Source organism: Trematomus bernacchii, unplaced genomic scaffold (genome assembly GCF_902827165.1).
Source record: "Trematomus bernacchii unplaced genomic scaffold, fTreBer1.1, whole genome shotgun sequence".
Lineage (NCBI taxonomy): Eukaryota > Metazoa > Chordata > Actinopteri > Perciformes > Nototheniidae > Trematomus > Trematomus bernacchii.
The window spans coordinates 2725495-2744167 of NW_022987797.1; the positions used below are offsets into that span (position 1 = coordinate 2725495).

The 18673-nt window shown below is 40.3% G+C and overlaps 1 protein-coding gene across 1 annotated transcript in view; it reads left to right on the plus strand.

Annotated features, from left to right (window-relative positions):
* The window catches only part of ripor3 (RIPOR family member 3), a 90801-nt gene that overhangs the window by 33365 nt on the left and 38763 nt on the right, over positions 1 to 18673 (plus strand). Inside the window, exons 3-8 of the mRNA XM_034149933.1 lie at positions 7877 to 7975; positions 12934 to 13086; positions 14622 to 14700; positions 14796 to 14819; positions 14948 to 15001; positions 15677 to 15826. Coding sequence (XP_034005824.1) covers positions 7878 to 7975; positions 12934 to 13086; positions 14622 to 14700; positions 14796 to 14819; positions 14948 to 15001; positions 15677 to 15826 — 558 coding nt within the window. The 5' untranslated portion in view covers position 7877. The remainder of the gene's footprint in view (positions 1 to 7876; positions 7976 to 12933; positions 13087 to 14621; positions 14701 to 14795; positions 14820 to 14947; positions 15002 to 15676; positions 15827 to 18673) is intronic.

The following is an 18673-nucleotide window of genomic DNA, read 5'->3' on the forward strand; positions in this document are numbered from 1 at the left end:
AGACACACGTCTCGCTTTTTATGAATGTAAAACACACATTTAATTCACCGCAGTTTAAAGCAACGGTAGTTACTTCACTTGAACTTAAGGGGACATTTTGAATCTGGTAAAAGTATTTTTACAGAGCTCTATTGCATCTTTTACTTAAGTATAATATAAGATACAGCTTTATTGATACTGGATATAGATTTGAGTATTTTTTTCACCACCGAAAGAAATATACACAATGCAGAAAAAAGAAAATTAGTGAACAGATGCAGTGGGAATAACAAAAAATATGGGTATTACAAAACATGATATAAGTGATAGAGAGTGCTGCATTGAAAAGTCCACATCTTTAACATCTGTGGAAAAGTTCCTTTTTAAGGAGACCTTCACTTTACACTGGGAGAGAGACGGCAGGAACAAGATATTTAGAGCAGAAACAGAGATGCTACATTTAACTGCTGTGAGGAACACATAAGAGTTAGAAAGAAGTGAGTGAGAGTCATACATGAATGCATGCATCCATGTACAGTTACAGCATAGTACTTAAAGTAATTTACCAAAGGTTCTTTCAGAGAGTTATATTAGTATATCATTGTATTTGAATATAATCACTGATGCTTTTTATGTAAGCAGCATTTTAGGGAGGTGGAACAAATAAACTACTTTATGTATGCTACTGTTTGATAGTTCAATGTATAGCTCTGTGTCATATTTCATGAATCACCACATGTTTTGTCTGTAAAATCTGAATCCAAATGTGACAGTTGTTGCACCTGTGAAATAAATCTAGAGAAGCAGATATACCATATAATTAAGGATTACACAGAACCACAAAGAAAAAAAACTTGATTCTGCAAACATGAGGAGGTTTGTCAGAAGATGTAACAACATCCTTGAGGAATGAGGGTAAAATAAGACAATTGTAAGACGTAGTTGACTGTGACAGCTGCAAATTGAAGCTTCTTTGTGCGCTGACATGTTGAAAAATGCTGTGTGTGAAGCCAGAGACTGTAACTGAGCAGACAGGTGGAGATGACTATATATCTGTGTCAGCAGCAATATAATTTATGCTGGTTTGATAGTGTGATCAGTTTTACATTCCACTCATGGTTTGTTCCAACTGGTTAATGTGGCATTCAGCCAGGACTGAACCATATATATGGGAACAGAGCTGAATCCTGGCAGCGAGGTCACCCAATGCCCGCACATTGGACAGCTGCAGGATGCCTGGCATATCATTTACAACAATCCATATTATTTAAAAAAAGATATGCATGAAAGATTCTCCAGAAGGCACCGTAAGCAATGCCCAGAGATCAAACTTAGGGACTCATAATTAGCTGAGGTCACGCCTATCAGACAGCTAGCGGCTAGCTGCTAGCTGCTTGTGAGAACATAAAAGCGGCTACGTCCTTAAGTATGCATAACTTTTAGCCTAGATATAATTTGAATGGTTATGTTTTATAAAGTGATCCCCCTGTACAGTTGTCATCAACAGAATGTTAGCTATGAAGATTAAAAACACTTTTTTGTACCAGACTGTTAACATGTTCATTTCTGCTGTTAGGCATTTTAACATGGGGCTCTATGGGAATTGACTCACTTTTGGAACCAGCCTCAAGTGGTAATTGAAGGAACTGCAGTTGGTTGCACTTCTGCGCAAACTTCATTTTGCAGCTGGAAGGTATCCGCTTCATTTCTCACAGTTTTGCATTTTAAAGGAGAGGTGTCATGGCCATTTCCACTGATCATAATTCCATTGTTGAGGTATACTAAAATAGATTTATACTGTGCATTTTTCCAAACTCACATTGGTTTCTCATACAGCATCTCTGTAAACTACGTGTATTCACTGAATTTCACTCTGTGCCTTTAACGGCTCGTTGTAGCTCCAAAAGCTCCAGCCCCCACCCTCCCTGTGAGCACAGTGTGCTCTGATTGGTCGGGACGTTGTGAATCGTGCTGAGCTCCGTGGAGGTGTTGTTTCCTTGTTTAGGATACATAGCGAAACACAGCCAAACTCATCCTGAGCACACACAAACTCACAGCCAAAGTAAAAACAATAAGTGTGGCTTGATATTGAGTAAGAAAAAGGTTGATAGACGCTGTGAGAATGGGTCTGCAGAGCAGAGGTCGCGTTAACCGAATATTTTCCGTCTATGACGTAATTTTTCCAAGAATGACGGAAAACTCTGAAAGCAGTCCGTCATTTTGACAGATTAGAACACAACTCGGAACAGCGCCAAAATGTCCACCAGCGGCCCACATTATATTACATCCTTATGGCCAGGTCGACTGAGGGCGATCTACTGTACTCTACTTTAACTATTATTTAGTAATTCACACCCCTGTCCAGTTGGTGGCGAGTGTGTGCATATTAAGTAGCTATTGTCTAGTCTTGTATTTGACCTCGTTGATTTCCTCGTTGTTTAACCGGCTTTAGCAATCGCAAAATGTCACGGCAGCTGAGTGTCCGAAGCTTTTTTAATAAGCCCAGTAATTGTGATGGTGTGGATAAACGAGGTGAAAGAAGAGGGATTGATGCAGTGGAGGATGAAGGACAAGCCAGTAAGACTAACACTGACAACGTTCAGCCAGCAGCAGAGGGACAAGCAAGTGGCAAGGAAAAAATAAATCATTCATATTCGTTTCGACATGAAAAGTGACCGCACGGTCGGTGTCTCTGTTCATCTTTTTTTTTCTCCATGCCCTTAAAAGTTCTGTATGAATCATAAAAAAAAGGAATGAATGAACATTTGCTGCTTAGTACCCAAACATAAATATTAAATATGTCTCATCATTAAAACATGAAAAATAAAATGACGGGTAATAATGGATTATGACGGAAATGTTACGATCCTGTCCGTCAAAATGACAGACAACGAAAAAGTCTAACGCAACCACTGCTGCAGAGAGAATTTTGCCGCAATCCCAACTGTCTGTTATCAGCCTGCAGCCAGGGAGGAGAAATCAGCAGAGCTCCCTGCTCCCTGCACACAGATGTGTGTGTGAGGAAGTCCGTGGATCGGTCAATTTGGACCAATCAGCGGGGGCTTAACGTAACGGCTCCGCGGACGTAACGTAACGGCTCTTCGGGATTGGTCCATTTCGTTCCGGGTACCGCTTGACATCATGCCGTACCCGGAACGAAATGGAAGACTCAAATGGCCAGTGACGTATCTCCAACGAGGCGTTTTGGGGAGGTATTTTCTGTGTTAGAGTTTTACTCGCTACAGGGTGTACTTTGAGGGTTTTGACTATGCACACCGTTTACATGCATAAAAACCTTCATAACACACAAGGGGACGGGTAATAACCGGAAAAGCATGACATGGGAGCTTTAAGATTGAATGATTGAGCATTTTATATATTAAGCTTACAATACATGTAAATACATTTCAAAAATAATCAACACACAGCTGAGATATAGTTGGATAAAAATAACTAGGAGGAGAGGAGGCTAATTTCACTCCAGCATGTGAAATGTGAAATTGCCCAGCAGAAGTAATTTGATTTCATTCTTGTAGGTTTCTTTAAAAAAGTACTTGGCACTCAGAAGAAATGTTTTAGAAATGAGTGATTCAAAGAGGAGGAAATGGAGTTAGAGGGTTAGAGTAAGGGTTAGAGAGTTAATAGACAGGAAATGATGACATATAAACCAAGATTATACTTTTTTTTTAAAGACACGTGACCTTGGAGAAAGAAATTGTGTGTGCGTGTGCGTGTGCGTGTGCGTGTGCGTGTGCGTGTGTGTGTGCGTGTGTGTGTGTGTTGTACAGTTGAAGACCTGGTTTCTCCATCCCTGTGTGTTAGGCCTGGTTGCTTGGTGACTCTGTTGGTTCTGGCATCAGGACCAGAGAGTTTTTTACAACATGGATCAGGACTGCAATCTACTTACACTGACAGCGTGTTCCTGCTCATGCTGTTGGTTTGAATCCTCGTCACAGGGGCAGCTGACTTACAGAGAGAATAATTAAACAAGCTAATGAACAGACTGGATCTGTAAAATAGTTTTTCCACATTAGACATATTTTTAAAGATGATTTGAAAATATTTTAAATGGAAAGTTAGGATGTTTTGAGTATGGAGGGTTTAAGTACACGCTTGGAGAAAAAGGCAGACCCAAAGCAATATACTACCTTGGACCGAGGTATCAGCAAAACGTATTTTAGCCACCTTTAAAAAAAAGTATACATATGTTATATTTAGATTATTTTCACCACTTTACATGCTGCCTGACTGCCCTTTCTGATAGAACAGAAGAATGTGCCTATGCTGGGTTTAAAAGCACCAGACATAGAAACAAACAGTAATTTTCAAGGAGTTGCCTCAATCGGTCAGTTTGTATTGTGAATTTGGTTGGTTCAGTTTCACAAAAGGCACACAATAAGATAAACTAATTAAGCGATTAAGGCAGGGGTAGACCAGCAACTAATTTCTCAATGGAGTCTGGTGCTTTTGAACAGAGCTATAAAACAAAGTTTTTGATCGCTTCAGTTCCCTGTTGGAAACATTGACTGTATAGCTGTCTCACTACAAGATCAAGTAGTGAAATATTTAAAACAATAGCTACGACTTCACTGATATTGTTTTTTTAAGTGGCTAATTAATGCTTCTTCTCCATCAACTGCACTAACACGCCTCAAAACATCCAAACTATCCTTTTGATAGTTTATTTAAAGAGGACAGCTCACGAACATGTAGACAAACAGAATAGTGATGCTGTTGTTTTATTTCAACCAAACTAACAGGAACCACATGAAAGCATCTGAGCAGATGGCATCCAGACTGTGTGTGTGAGCTTTGTTACTGTTTACTTACACACAGCATTTTTATGTGCAGCATGTGTACCTCTGAATGAAAACAAAACAGGACAGGATTTATTTACAGTTATCGCCTGTTCTTCATCAGCGATTTACTTTTTTTACTTTGTGCCACACTTTGATGTTTTCTTTTCTCTTCATCATAATACAGGGAATTAACCAGTGGTCATAAACCTATATAATAATATTTTTTCTCTGAAATGTTATTTAATGCAGATGAAATGCCAGACGCAGTCGCCATATCTACAACCATTATTATTCATCATCATTCAACACAACATCTTTAGACGTCTTTGTTTTGAACTATAGCAGCTACATGTCAAATAAAGAACAATAAACTGTATTCATGCATTATGTATGTTATGCATTGGAAGCAAAAGTCATTGACAAACCTGTATAATCTCATTCACTATCTTAAAAAGTTGAAGATCGATGAAGATCAGAGGATGACAGAATTAATTTTAAATCCTGATGGATTAAAGGGGGCATTTTATGCTAATTTTAACGTCAAACGTTTTACTATTATTTGCTACTCTTTTGGGTTTATACTAGTGCATTTGACATGCTTTCATCTTAAAGCATATATTATAATGTCTGACTTGATATATCTGATATGCTTTTACAAAATTGCACACTTTTGCAATGGTACTTTTCAAGATATTCAGATTGTTGGGCAGTATTTGTATGTGACATAAAAGGGAAACCCAATCAAAATGTCTTGACAAAATCAAGATTTTCTTACAGAGGCAGCCCAGGGTTGGTACTCCAGATGCCCAAATGTATGTTCACAACATGGGCGGTCAAGAGGGGGGGCCAACAAGGGCCAGTGCCAGGCCCCTTTGTTCGTTCCATCTGTTGAAAACTGAAAAAGGTTTTGTTGACGAAAATGTTAATTTGGATGTGCAAAAGTTTAAAGCATTAAGTATGAAGCATATGTGCAATGTGCGAAGATAGAGATAAAAAACATTTTGTTAATGCAAAACATTGATGTGGAGAACTGATAATGATATAATGTGTAGGGTCGACACAGTGGCGTAACAAGGTTGTTGAGGCCCCGGTGCAAATATTGTTTTGGGCCCCCCCCCCCCATCGCCCCAAACAGCAACGGCACGGACATACACTCTCTCTTGTCCTTTCTCTTTTGAGCGCCGCTCTTGTGCTTTGGTTTGCTGTACATTATAAATGCAAGCTATTACATTTTTTATAATGCTGCCGAACTTGCTGCTGCTAGCTACAGTACAGTACAGGTTGATTAAACGGTTCGCTCGTCACGCAAGGTATCACATGACATGAAAGGGAGCAAGGTCATCATTGGACAGACAAATTACAAATTAATTTAGGTTGCTTGGTTAGTTTGAAGACTGCGTGAACCGGTCAATGCCATTGGGGCCCCAATTTCTTTTTTTAAATATTAAAATATATTTTATTTGTTTTATTTTTGCATGGGCCCCTGGCCGGCTCTGGGCCCCGGTGCGTTGCACCGGCTGCACCGTCGATAGTTACTCCACTGGCCAGTGCCCTGTAACACTGAGCTTGGACCTCCCTGTGTAAAGACAGGGAGGTAGCTGTAATTACTAACTAACACAAGTTCTGTCACCAATACCAATCATGGTCTTCTTTGTTGTTGTTTTGTAAACTTCAACTTATTACTAAACTTAAATTGTCTCTTTTGGCCCTGCATTATCTGTACCCAGCAAGGCCCCCACAGTGAAATTAGTCCAGAACCACCACTGGTGCACAAGCCCTGTGAAAGAGTCTTTCACTCTATCTTCCCTTTCATATCTGTACTATAATATACCATTTGTATGAACATGCTTGTAGGAGCCATGAATGTCAGAGTGGGGATATCTGTTGTTAATTCAATAAGGTTTTTGATTGTTTGTATTTTTCTCATTGGTCTTTGTTTATAAAATGATTACTTATTATTTTGTGATCAATTTGTTGGGTCACATGGGAGTGGACTGGCAACTTTGTGATAGCTGAATTATTTGAATTATATGTTTGTGCACACTAAAATAGGTTGATCATTTTCATTCAATAAAGATTTTGTTCAACGCGTTTTCAGATCTCACCATTGATTTTTGATAGCGTGTCAGAGAAAGGCAACCAGGCCCGACCTCAGCCTATCAGCCACTTTTGTTTGTTCCTGTAGTCGCTTCACTGCTGGTGGTGAAGTCAGGTACTCACCAAAGTCAGCAAGAGTTATTGTCTGGGAACTGTGAGATCTTGAGATATGTGTTATCTGTTGTTGGTGGTATGGAAGCCAAGGCATCACCAAATACATTAGGCTTGATCTTCTGGTGTCAAAAACTGCCTGTACAAAATGTCATGACAATCCATCCAATAGTCATAGACTTCAGTCTAGACTCACTGACGGGTTGACACTGCCTTCCCTAGAGGAATGCAGATAGCGTGACTTAAAATCTGATGCTGTGCCATCTGAGAGACCCAGACTGAGAATGTATCTGCAAACATATAACTGTCTTCCATCTGCAGTCCAGTATTTGCACATGTTTGTGTGTCTGTTTCAGGATGTTCCCGTCTCTTTTAATGTGTCCCAGAGATGCATGTGCTCTGTTTTTCTGTTTTGGATTGACTGAGAGTTGAGGGTGGTCTTTCCCTTTTGATTTAAGCATTTGCGTGTGAGTTGAAGGGACGTGAAAATAGAAGCTGACGAAACACAAGATGTAAGAAATAGTAAAGTAAGAAATAAAAATGCAGGTGTGCTAGAATTCATTAAAATGCTCCATTCTTGGCTTCATCATTTAGTATTACCTTCCTAAATATCAATATAAAAATATCTTGCACACAAAGTAACAGGTGACGGATGCTAATCCTTTTTTTCAATAACAAGATCTTCTTACAACTAATTTATGTTTAAAGATAATGGTTTGGTAAGAAACAAGTGAGAGTACCGTCATTTCGACTTTTAAAATAGATGTGGTTGAATTTCTCTGTCTTGTCAAAGTTATGGTCGTTTGGTGTTAATTGGAGAATATTTAGGACGTATTTTTTTGTTTGCTTGCAATGTCCCAAAGCTGTAATTAGTCTGTCTTTCTCTACAGGATGTCGGTGAAGCTGCGATTCGACTCCCCCTCTGATGGAGGTTTGGTCAACAGGAGCCGCTCCTTCACCGGGTTCAGCTCTCTGAGTGGCCGACGGCGGTGAGTGACGCATTGTTACAGCCAATGAGATGTATGAAAATATATGCATTTTATCTGCCTTGAATTGCTGCAGTCAAGAAATGATAATGAGAAATATATTACTACACAGAACCAGCAGCGCCGGATTCATTTCAGAAGTGGGGGGGGCCAAAAAGTGCCTGTGTATGTGACGGTCAAATAAATGCTAAATCTACAGGCACTAGCGGAGTGGTAATCACTCCGCCTCTGGCTACAGGCATGGCCGTATCCACCATTGAGGTCACCGAGGTCCGGATCTCGATACGTTTTTGAAGGTGTATATAATAAAAGTCGTGAAATAACTGCACATAATTAACAGGGTTCCTTGTAGTAGTTCCATTTACTGGCAGTGGGGGCGCTGCATAACTACATAGCCTGTATTAAAGCAAACAGAAGAAGACGACATTAATTTATGCACTTACGCACTTTTTTTTAACACACTGTGAAAATGAGACTTTTCGTGGCTGTCCAGGAGGCTTGGGCACTTTTTCCAGTTATTAACTCCGGAATTTACAAAGCTGTCATCTCCACATTAGGAGAAAGTTACAAGCCGTTTGACAGCAGCAAATCTGCATATTTCACAGAAGGCTTACTACTAGTGGTTTTGCAAAGAATTAACTACTCTCTGTTTTTGTACCATTCTACATTGAAGTACCTTTCTCTTTGCCCAAACGATCTAGCGGTCTCCTTTTTTTCTACAATTAGCTGTGCAGCTTTACCCGTCTCAATGTCCCGACAACAAACCTCCATGCAGCCTGTTTCGGTTCAACGATGCCGGCGGTTTTGACAGTCTCAGCGGTCGCAGAGCTGCTGCTTTGGGGTTCATCTGGCTGCGCTGGTTCTAGGGTTGAAGGGCCAGGCTCCGGAGTTGTGGATGTCAGGGATGTGACATTGAAGTTCAGTTTTGTTTGACTGTATTTTATTTGATTATGCGCTGGTTCTTCTGACATGTTTGTGATATCAAGGCTGACACAGAACAACGTAACAAAGAAACAAATCTAAGCTTTTTTATTGGTTGTAATGTACATGGATACATTTGAATGGTGTGACAATGTCCTCTTTGATTGGATTCAAATGTAATTATTCCTGTTATGTGTGCCTGCTTTATTTTACCTAATGCAATATATGAGCCTCTAATGAGATTGTCTTATCATCTCCTCAATTTGCAAAAATAACTAAATATACACAGTAGGGCTGTCCCGAATACCATTTTTCGGGCTCCGGATATTCGGTAGTAATCAGCAGCGAATATTCGGATATTCGGCCCGCGCGCGGGGGGGGGGGGTGCGTACCACTTCAACACGTGTATCGGTTTTATTCGCGGCATTCATTTTGTTATTCTACAGTATTGTTGTTTAATTTTGTTAATGTGTATAACCCAATTTGTGTTCTTTGAAATTGAAAAGGATATTGCATTGTGTTTGTTACTTTAGTTGCAGTTGTATATGGTATAAGTGTAATTTAGCTTGACTTCCTATTTTTTATGGACATGCTTTTATTTTGAAGGACAGGAAGTTGTTGTTGCTATGGAAACAACGTGACAGAGATTAACGGAGAAAAGTCTTATCTACATATAAAGACGGAGAAAGTAAACGATAAAGTTTATGGTTAAGTGTTAGCACCCCCCGAAGAGGCACAAGCTCTTAGGTTGATATTGGAGATTTCAATAAATTCAATTTTCAAAAAAACGAAAAAAAAAAATAAATACGAATATCCGAATAGCGAAATTGAAACCCGAATAGTACTCCAACGAACGAATATTCAGATATTTGGATATTCGGGTACAGCCCTAATACACAGCTAAATCAGATCGCGTTCTATTTAGATGCGACTTTAGAGTAGACGGGAATTCTTGAAACGGGATGTACAGTGTTCCAAGCTATTGCAAGCTATTACATTTTTTATAATGCTGCCGAACTTGCTGCTGTTAGCTACAGTACAGTGCTGATTAAACGGTTCGCTCGTCATGCAAGGTATCACATGACATGAAAGGGAGCAAGGTCATCATTGGACAGACAAATTACAAATTAATTTAGGTTGCTTGGTTACTTTGAAGACTGCGTGAACCGGTCAATGCCATTGGGGCCACAATTTTCTTTTTTTGCATGGGCCCCTGGCCGGCTCTGGGCCCCGGCTGCACCGTCGATAGTTACGCCATTGCCTGTTTGTGATGCCACATTCAGGACCCTCAGTGTCCTTTTTTTAACAGAAGACCGTTGCTAGAAGCTGCAGCTAGACTGCAGAAGTATTAGTTGTTTTTTTGTTGAGGATGGAACAATTTCACACACAGATATAGGGAGACTAGACCTATACAATTGATTTATTATGGTTTATAATGTAATGTCAAGACGAAGAAGAAGAAAAAGATGGCTCAACTGTTGTGTCAATCCTGTGGTGATGGAGATGGAGGTTATAAATCTCCAAAAACATTCACCAAGCAGCACTGAAAATGTCTGCTTTATTTGGCTCTACATACCTTTGTGAAGCAGCTTTTTCTGACATGAATGTCATGACATCTAAATACAGAACAAGACTGACTGATGAACATTTAAATGACTCTATTAGAGTGAACCTACGTGGGTACACTCCAGCATACAACTCTATGGTGGACTCCATGCAGTGTCAGTCATCTCACTAACTGTAAAAAAAAGAGTGAATGCACTTATTTTACACATGTGCCATAAGATGTTTGTAAGGTGGTGATTAAGGTGATATATTTACTATGTGGGCCATAATAAGAAGTGACATTTTTTTTTTTTCTTGGACATTTATGTGAATTTTCAGTGATGTACTTACTATGTATGTGGGCCATAATAATATGTGAGAAATTGTCGTTTTCTTGGACCTTGATGTGAAGTTAAGATTTTTGATAAGCTTTGGGTATTACAATTTCACACGTGTACAAAGGTAACTTAATTCAACTGATGAGTGCTATGTGAACAAATGTAAGCGATGTGATGCAAGTACCTCTTGGCCACTTTTCAAAGTAGCTCTCAGATGAAGAAAGGTTGGAGACCCCTGCTCTAAAGTAACCCCATGACCCTAAGATTACCTACTGTACTCTAAACCATATATGAGATGAAGTTACCAAATTATTTTTGATATGTGCTTACTACGAGCAAGACATCTAATCAGCATAAATTGGAAACATTTTCTTTAGGGCAAAAATGATTTTTTTTTGCAATTCATAACGATAAGCATTCATTGACATGGTCGGACCTTTAAGTGGCTGCTGTCTGATCAGACGAACAAAAGTCTTTAAGAACAAAAACAGCCCAGTGAAATAACAAATAAGTCCAAAGCTTGTTGACAACAAATCACATCTGTGGAAGTTGTTTTTCATACTGTAAGAAAATAAAAGAGATCAAATAAAATCCCTTAAGATCAAATATGCTTGAAGTTAAACTGTCTTATGTGTGGAGGAAAATCCCGTCAACCTCAGATGAGCCTTTTTCTTAATGATGGGCAGACAGTGAATGCACCACAGACTTTAGAGTGTTTTTCTGAATGAAGAAAAGAAGGACAAACACACGGGATGTCCCACAAGAGGGAGAGAATGAAATGTCATGTCATGAAAGCTGGAATGCACTTCCTGTGTGTTTTCTATCTTAAACATGCACGAAAACACTTGAATAAATACACATTCATTCCTGAGCGCCTTTACTGTGTTCCTGCCCTACCATCATTCTTTATTATGGGGCTTTGATATACAGTAGTGACATGTCCTGGCCCTAAACATGATATAAACGCACCACAAACACACTAAGAGGGACGACAAATATCACACAGCATGAAAACACTTTTATAGCCGAGTCCATAATTACAGAGAACGTCTGCAAAATCTGAGGGAAGCTTTATGTTGTGAGAAATACATTCTACAGATGTGACACAAACACTTTGAGTCTGACATTTCGAAGCATCCATTGCATCTTAGAATCTTTTAGTTTTTGCATTATGGTGGCCGTCATTTTACCATATTTACCAGTTTCATTCTCACTGTGAATGTATGCTACATAAGGAATGCAATAGACAATAATTGCATCAACAATCACTCTATAAAGTGCATTGGGTATCCTGACATTGTTGCAAATACAGTTGACAGCATCAGTCCATCCAGTTGGCAAAGTCGGGTGATTCTAAATTAGAGATAAACTGCAACTGTCTTCCAATAAACCCTCAGTGCACAAAGGGCTGGATTGGTGGGTCCACAAAATGGCAACCAAACCAGCTATTGGCCTATCTTTCCACAAACCGCTGCTTTTAACAATAAGGACGGACATTAACAATGTAGTCATTTTCATACAAACCATGGTCTTTTCCCAACCCTAGCCAAACCTTAACCAGAGCAGTGTCAGATCACATAACTTGAGCTCAGAAAATGCTTCTATGTTTCCCTCTGGGTTACCCTTACAAACTGGGTATATGAAAATTAATGTTTTTGATTTACATTGGTATAGAAGATCATTGGTAATCTGTCAGACTACTGTTTTTATTACTTACTCAAACAAGGATTTAGATCCAGGTAACAGATGTTTGTGTCCCGTATGAAACGAAAAGCCAACGACTTATAATTTTACCTTGTTTAAATAAGTTAACTTGGGTAATAAGTTCATAACTGCCTGGTTAAGTTTTCCAAACCTAACAAGGCAGCTTTGATAACTATACTTAAAGTGTTTTTGTAACAATTCACAACTTTAACCTTGTTCTTAAAACTGCAAACGTAATCCAGGAGAAAATACAATTCCTTCGGATTGCAATTGTGGACACAGATTTACAATAACGTAACTTTGAACATGAGTTAGATATAACTCTGGATATAATAAGAATTTAACTTAAAGTAATATTATGAATATGAAAAATCCTTCATTCAGGTCAGAGAATATTGGGTACAACTATCTCACTCCTTGTCTTCATAAATATATATATTTTTTTGTTTTTAGGTCGTCTTCTGTTCGTAACTCTCTGCGCTCCAAGGCCAATTCTGGAGGTAAATCTCCCAGAATGCAACTGTCTCCCAGCAGAGGGGGAGCTCTCTGGTCTTTGCAGCCGGAGACGGTGGAGACTGTCTTCCAGTCGCTGCGCAGAGGACTCAAGTATGTTTACTACTACTGCTACTACTATTACTACTACTACTACTACTACTACTACTACTACTACTACTACTACTACTACTACTACTACTACTACTGCTACTACTACTACTACTACTACTACTACTACTACTAGCAGTAGTAGTAATAGTCTATTACTACTACTACTATTACTATTACTACTAAAGGGGTTGGGTTGCATTATGTATACGAAATGTATTGTAATGCTGCTTATATACTACAAATAGGATTCTGTGGAGGGATAAGTACTCAATGTACACAATGGGTACCAATACAGAAGCAAAGGTGCTTATTATAAAGAGAAATGGCACCTGGTGGTGTTATGGATGTTATTGCATTATTAGATTGTAGTGATGCATTAACGTTACTGTTGCATCAGGTGGAGCTAGTTTGAACTACTTTATACAGTATATAGTTAGAAGGTTGAGTTTCCAGTCAAGGGGTCAGGCTCATGTGTTACGGTAGGGGTGGTAAGATGAGTAATGGGAGAGAAAAGATACAGTACATTCATTTAGTGGGAATGCTGATACAGCATTCCAACTATCTGTTATGCTACGCACAAAATTCTTTATTATTCCGCCGGGTTATTTTGTGCCACTTCTCCTCCCACAATGAACATCGCAGAAACTCCGTTCAAACATCAAAACGTTCTGCTCAGTCGGGAATCGATGGCTATTATCATAACTTTCATAATTCCAGAGATACATCCCATAATACATCACATTTTTAACATGGAAGTCAATGGAGAAACTCTTCAGACTTCAACAATCTTCATGCAACTTCAACTGCTAACTGCTCCTTCTTCAACTGCTAACTGCTCCTTCATACGTTCACTCAGAAACCTCATTCCAACTTTAAAATGTTACACATCTTTCTGACATTATTCGTGTAACACAACTTTTAAATCTGATTCTTACTTTTAGAGATATTAAACATTGTTCAGACCTTGGTAAAGAGGCCTTCTTCAGATTTTAGAGTGCGTGATGTCACAGCTAGAGTGGAGGATAGATTTAATTTTGCCTTCATATTGTCTTTTAAACCTGCCATAATTCCCAAACCCTACATTCCTGAGACATAATTTTTCATGACAAACGTAGGAAAACATCTCGTAGCTTGAAAGATAAAAATAAATTAATTAATTTTGTTCTTCAACAAAACATTCATATGTAAGAGCTTTATCTCTCATTCAGAACAATGCAAACCTTTGATCTCTACAGAGCTCGTTAGCTCGTTAGCTCTTTTCCAAGCCTTTTTACTTTCTTTTCTTCTCTCATCACACATTCAAGGCCCCAGTGTTCATTCATTTCAATCTAAATTCTTCACTTTCTTCTTACACATTACATTTCAGCATAGCAGTTTAGCGTCAGCTTTTCAGCATAAAGCATTCCCACTAGCAATTTCTTCAGGAATTGCATTCTCTAGTTAAAATATATTGTTTCTACTATATAAAAGTGTTTCAATTACAATGAAACCATGTGAGAAGTTAAAGGGGAAATGTCTCTTTCTGGTGTGTGCAGGGAGTACCTGGAGGGTCACCAGGCAGAGATGGACTTCCTGTCTTCTCAGCAGAGAGAGACCAAGAGGAACTCCAGACGTGTGAGGACAGAGACAAATAAACTGAACATGGGGGGGGGGGGTTCAACTTGTTTTTCAGCTGGTTATGATAATAATGATGTGTTTTCTGTTTACAGGCTTTTCTGTATGATCTGGAGAAGGTAATCTTTGCACCAGATCCAGACACTTTTTCCAACAATCCAACCTGCTCTCATATAGGACAATATAATAGGAAATACACCAGTTTACACACACTGAAGAAAAACTAACCATATTTTTCCTTTCAAAGGAGATCCGAGCTTTGGAGAGATACATACGGAGATTAGAATTTCAACTCAGCAAGGTAAAAAAGTGTTTTACATTTTTAATTTGTCTTGTTAGTTTAGAGTTTGGTCTTGGGTGAAGGAGATGGTAACAGGATTTGGAAAATTGCACAAAATAAGATCTTCAGGCAAACACACATTTATGATACTTAAATGTTTTGTTTAGCAAGATCATTTTCACATATTAACACCACTTTGTGATTTTTAAAGCATGAATACAATTTCCTGAAGGCTGTAAACAAACTACATCACAGTCGCATGACGTCACCACCGCTGAGCTAAAGGTGGCTAATGGTCTACGTGATGACATTTAGTAGTCTCATTAAGCCACCGAGCGACCGCCATTTGTGTTGTAGGTGTTGTTTGTCTTAGATCAAAAAGTTAAAATCTGATTTTATCTGGGGATTCTAACCAAAATCTAATTAAAAAAATATTTCGACACCAGTGAAAATAAAAGTTTTTTTCAGGATTAGGTCTCATTCCTGCACAAATCTATGAATGCAAACCACAGTACAAATCTAACAACAAAGTAAAACTCTACATTTGAATGTTTTATAAAACAATCAATTCAAAGTTAAGAGGTTATAAGCATTCGGGCAGATGTGCAGCAGCAAGTTTTGTGGAAAAAAATGGAAACTGAATGTGTTTTCTTAATTGAATGTGTATCTGAACAGAGTGTTTGTGTGTGTCTGCAGGTGGAGGAGCTGTATGAGACGTATTGTATCCAGTGGAGGCTGTGTCAGGGAGCAGTGAACATGAAGAGAGCCTTCTCCCTGTCTCCCTCCACCAGAGCCTCCAGAGACAGCCTGCTGGAGCTCAGCCGCAACCACACACTCAGCCTGCAGGTGAGTGCGTGCAAAGTGTGTGTGTGTGTGTGTGTGTGTGTGTGTGTGTGTGTGTGTGTGTGTGTGTGTGTGTGTGTGTGTATGTGTGTATGTGTGTATGTGTGTATGTGTGTGTGTGTGTGTGTGTGTGTGTGTGTGTGTGTGTGTGTGTGTGTGTGTGTGTGTGTGTGTGTGTGTGTGTGTGTGTGTGTGTGTGCGTGCGTGCGTGCGTGCGTGCGTGCGTGCGTGCTGTCTTTTACAATGTATACTAATCAGGAAGAAGCATGAGGACTAGTTACCAGCCACATAAAAATAAAAATGTCCCTTTAACCTTTAAACTGTATATTTTCAGTTTGACTAAGGATGCGTTCTAAGTTGTATTTTATGTGGATGGGAGTTTTCCTCACCAGTAAAATATGATTTTGTCATAAATAATTAACATCTTGTACATTTCATTCATTTTTTATTTTTTAAGAAAAAGCCCTTCAAACTCTAAGTTTTGGAAATAATATTAAAATACTGGACATGCTGATGCTAAGCTGAACAGCCATTTGTGCTTAATTAGAATACTGAGAAAATTGGGGCTGTTGCCACTTTAACATTTGGAGCAAAACCAAACACATTTGCCAAAAAGACATTCAGTGAAATACTTGAGTTAATTACAAAAATTACAGATGATCACACAAAATAACTGTAGTTGTTGTGTAAGAAGCATGATGGAAGCTGCATTCATCTATTAATCAACAGAAGATAAATGTGTAAAAAAGCTTTATGAATGATTGTGGCTGCGCTGCAAAATCTAACAACATCATCACTCCAGACAAAAGTTGAGACCAGATTGTAATTGAAAAGTGTCTGCCACTTCTCCGTCATCTCCTCACAGCAGAGGGCCGGTGCTCCCTGCTAATCGTCGTAATGCTGCCAAACCAAATCATCTGGTGTGAGTGATGAGCCCACAGTGATTTTCCTGTTAGCAGCCGCATGCTAAGGGTCATTAACAGACAACTGAGGACTCATTCATACCCTGCCTGTCTGCAGAACATGTATTCTCACACTTTCAAACACATGTTCACAGAGCTACATCTGTTTATTGTCTTATTTTGCTTCTTTTCATACATCATAATGTCCCTTTTCACATTTCTGCCTTCTGTTTTTCTTACTGCTCAAATGGTTTTTATTTTGTTTGCTCTCACCAATGGTGGGAGAAATACTCAAATGTAGTATAGTACAAATGAGCAATACCACAATGAAGATTCACAAGTAAAAATGTTTGGTCTGCAAAGGCCTGAAACTCCTCCAATGGACTCCTTTGTTTACTTCTCTAACATAGTGACATCACTATGCAACAATAGTTCTTCCATTGGCTAACGCTGCAACACATTTTACTAGATAGGCTAAGGGGCGGGACATCTCTAAGTGATTGACCAATCACAACAGAGCGGCCAGCTAACCAATCAGAGCAGACTGGGCTCTGGTTATATTTCACACAGGCTCCGCCCTCTACTGGACTCTATGGGTACTACCCTTAACCATGCTATGCGAGCATTCACATACTGAGTTGCATAAACATAGCCGGCCAATCAGGGCGAGCCTACCAGAATGCACGCGCAGGCACACAGTATATAAGGCGGTCACACCTCCTGATCCTGTTATCCTGATGCAGAGAAAGTAAAAACGTTTGAAAGAAGAAGAAAGAAGTTATCATACCTTCATGGAGTCGCCACTTCTAGAGACCCGGTCCGGTCCTTCGTGCCCTGGCTTAATAGCGGGCGCCGATCCCCACCACCTCTGCTTCGAGTGTTTGGGGGACCAGAATATGGCCGAGGCGGTGCCATTCACGTTCGCCATTCCAGCGGGGCGGATGGCTCCGTTTGCCGGGGAGGAGGATGACGGGGACTTCTCGTTGTTGGGCACTTCCGGGTCCGGCGTCCATGGTAGGCCGAGCGTGGCAGCCCATCTGCTCCCAGCAGGCAGCAGGCTGGGCAGAGAACGTCTGCACCACTGCCGCGTGACAGGGCGGCTGCAAATAAACACGGGTGTGTTGGGCGTCTCGCACCCACCTCACCGGATCAGAGCGATTATTTGGCCGCAGCATCGGCCAAATTAATAGCTTGGTCCACGGTGTGGCCGCCGCTGCTTGCAGTGTGATGTCCCTGGGGGATCACGCCGCATGGCACTTTCCAAAAAAAGACCTTGATGATCTCCTGGGAGCCCCCGGGTCTACGGAGGGGCTCTTTGGATCGATTTCCTTGGTCACGTGGGTGAGAAGTAGTCGCAGCTTGGTGTATGCTGCTTTTTGCTCATCCTCAGAGGGCAGAACACTGTCCCACACTCGTTGCCTGGCTGTAACTCCAGTAAAGGAAGCAGCAGGCGGGCACGCTCACAGCGTCTGGTCTACGCCAGGCCCCTTCATAAGGTCTTATCTCTTGGACACGTCTGACTCTTTCTCATCCTCGGTGCTTGCTGGGGCAACACACGACTGGTGAGAGGGTGGGGCTGTGGGTCTGTAGGCATCTGACCACCCCCTGGGACATAGTGCGCTTATGTTTTCCCATGCGCCTTAGGGACCCGGGAAACGTAGTATGCTGTAAACCCCATACAGGATTGGAGGACGCTCCTCGCCTTCCTCACTATTTTCCATGCACACTCTACACGAGGTAAGCGTGTGTGAGTGTGGGGACCAAAAGCCGGTCAGGGGCAGTGTGATGGGTCGATGTTGTTGAACGACAGGGCGTTTATCCATCAGGGCTCCACCCACTGTACCCATAGAGTCCAGTAGAGGGCGGAGCCTGTGTGAAATATAACGGTGGGTTACATATTGTAACCCTGGTTATATAAGCACAGGCGGAGCCCTCTACCTAGGGGCCC